The sequence below is a fragment of the Aplysia californica genome, unplaced genomic scaffold, assembly GCF_000002075.1.
Source record: "Aplysia californica isolate F4 #8 unplaced genomic scaffold, AplCal3.0 scaffold00079, whole genome shotgun sequence".
Taxonomy (NCBI): Eukaryota; Metazoa; Mollusca; class Gastropoda; order Aplysiida; family Aplysiidae; genus Aplysia; species Aplysia californica.
Genome location: NW_004797349.1, coordinates 1,051,812 through 1,054,445, shown reverse-complemented (window position 1 = coordinate 1,054,445; position 2,634 = coordinate 1,051,812). Strand labels below are relative to the sequence as shown.

The 2,634-nt window shown below is 41.6% G+C and overlaps 1 protein-coding gene across 1 annotated transcript in view; it reads right to left on the bottom strand.

The window, feature by feature from the left end:
* The window catches only part of LOC106011246, a 26,211-nt gene that overhangs the window by 20,969 nt on the left and 2,608 nt on the right, over positions 1-2,634 (bottom strand). Inside the window, exon 2 of the mRNA XM_035968751.1 lies at positions 1,582-1,697. Within this exon, the coding sequence (XP_035824644.1) occupies positions 1,582-1,697 (116 nt within the window). The remainder of the gene's footprint in view (positions 1-1,581; positions 1,698-2,634) is intronic.

Here is a 2,634-nt window from a genome sequence, read left to right as displayed (position 1 = left end):
ATATCAAACAGGAGTTGGGAAAAGATCACAGGGGGTGTGTTTTGCCAACATTGGTACAATAACGAAATTGGAACGCCCTAACCTAATGAAAGAAGCTGGAAATATGTATCTACAAGAAAACATGATCAAACTGATGTGACATCGTCTAATCAGTGTTTAGAAAAAAAAAACTCTCGACAAACACAAAACCAGGGCATGCGCAAGTCTGCATGACTATTTTAAAAACTTTTTTATGTAGTCTACTTATTCAATGTCATTTTAGTTTAAAATGTATGATACATTGCTGTACAGTTACTATTATCATAGTATGTTTTCGTTGAACTCAGAATGTCATTATGAATGAACCAAAGATGCTTTCTCCCGTTTACTCTGTCTCTCTCCCTATCCCCCCTCCCCCCCCTTCTCTCTCTCTCTCTCTATCTCTCTCTCTCTTTCTCTCTCTCTCTCTCTCTCAATGTTTCTGATTTTATCTCTTGTCTTCTCTCTTTCCATCTCTCTTTCTCCCCATGCCATTTCTCTCTGATTCGCTCACCCATTCTCTCTCTGTTTCTCTCTCTGTTTCTCTCTCTCTCTCTCTCTCTCTCTCTCTCTCTCTCTCTCCCCTCCCTATCTCCACCCCCCCTCAGTCTCTTCCCCTCTCTCTCCCTATTCGTTATCAATCTTTCTCTTTTTTTCACTCCCTTCACCCTTTCCCGATCATTATTTTCCGATTCGAGAAAACCACCCGACCTCCTCACACCCTTTCCAACCTCTACCACCTCCCACCTTCATCCCACTCCCACCCTCCACATTCGTGTGCAAACTGAGTTTTAATCGCTTCCTTAGAATTACACAGTTTTCTACCTTACATGTTCGGCTTATTTGAGTTACTAGGACAATGAGGTCAGAAACCAAATGCTCTATCAAAATCTTAAGATTAATCGAAGTCTTTATTAAGATATTATTCAAAAAATTGCATTCGAAAAAGCTTGATGTGTTGTGAAACTCATTTTTTTAACGTCGGGTTTCTCAAAATTGAGTACTGACTGAGCAGACAAACCTTAGTAATTTTAGGGTAAAAGTAAAGATGTTCTTCCATTCGATCCGGACATTGGGGATTGCCTTGTTAGTGAGACAACTTCCCGGGCCTTCGGCATATTGTGGTTAGGTGGCAAGGTCCTTTCCACGCCAACTTTACTTCCCCAACTCAAAGTCAGATACCCATTACTGCTGGGTGGGCAGGACGGGCGAAAAATATTCGTGTCAAAACCGAGGCTCAAACCCGAACTTTCCACTTCGGAGACGAGTGCACTAACCGCTCCGTCACCGCACCCTCAATCTACTTAATGTCTAATTATCTAGCTCTGAGCATATAACATCAAATATTATGGCTGGAGAGCAAGAGGAAGACCAACACGACGCTGGAGTGAATCTGCCGCAAACACCCTCAGAGCTCACGGGATGTTCCTCCTACAGGGCACTCGCCTTGCTTCAGACAGACGTCTGTATCTCCACGCGATACCCACCGGTACAAGTACAAGCGGAAGAAAAAGGTAAAGTAAGTGTCTATGGTGTGGAAATGGATTTGGTTTCCTTCCTTACCCTGCCTCTATCTCCACTGAGTGGTGCAGCACCACCCGGAGCGACATGATCAGTGACGTTTTCTGTATGGTCATCAGCGTCACCATCAGGGTCAGCACCACACAGGCCACCACGCTCTGGGAATAAGAACATGACCAGCAATGAGCCAAAAGTACCTTCGCTAATTTTTGAAGGCAAATTCAGAAACTAGCAAAATCCTTGTTCGAAAAGTCCTTGTCCTCTCCTCTTTTCCCCGAAAAAGGCAGCCAAAAAGTTTACGCAAATCAAAAACAAAATAAACGCACGCACACACTCACATTCACACACACACACACACATACACACACACACACACACACACACACACACACACATGCAAACACTCTTGCGCGTACACACAAACTCAAAGGAAATCTCAAACATAGAATATTAATGCCTTACGATTGAGACAAGAGAAAAAGGTCATCATATAATCATGCACATATAATATTCCAATTGTTCCTTTTTTTAAAATCTGTTCGTACCAAAGCAAGAATATTTTTGTTAGCCCCCTTGATCGTGTACTGTACTGTGTACCCCTTATGAGAAAGGCTTATTTGTTTCTGTCTGAAAATTCGGATTTGGGGAGCCATGACTTTGGGGGAGTATGTGCCTGTACTCGAGTTTTCTTGAGTAATTGGGTATTTAATCTCTTCAATTACACGCTCGGAGGATTTTCAAATACTTTAGTACTTGCTCTAGTTCAAAACATTCGAGTACTCGGGTAATTACTCGAAAACATACTTTGAACATCCAGCCAGCAGCCAGGGGCTTTTTGTAAAAGCAAAGACTTTGCAATGCCAATCGTTTTCTTTGTTTCTGCGTCGTGTTCTTTTTCTTTTTCACATTTTTCATTGTGGACAATTCAAATCATCTGAATAATTTTTCTACTTTTGTTTGTTGTTTTTACCATAAATAAATATTTCTTTCGAAGCTTTTTGTTATACTATTTTATTAATTAATTACATCAGCAACCACACTGGGCCTGTGCCCGCCCATGATTCGAGTACTCGAGTTTTCGAGTACTATATGTAT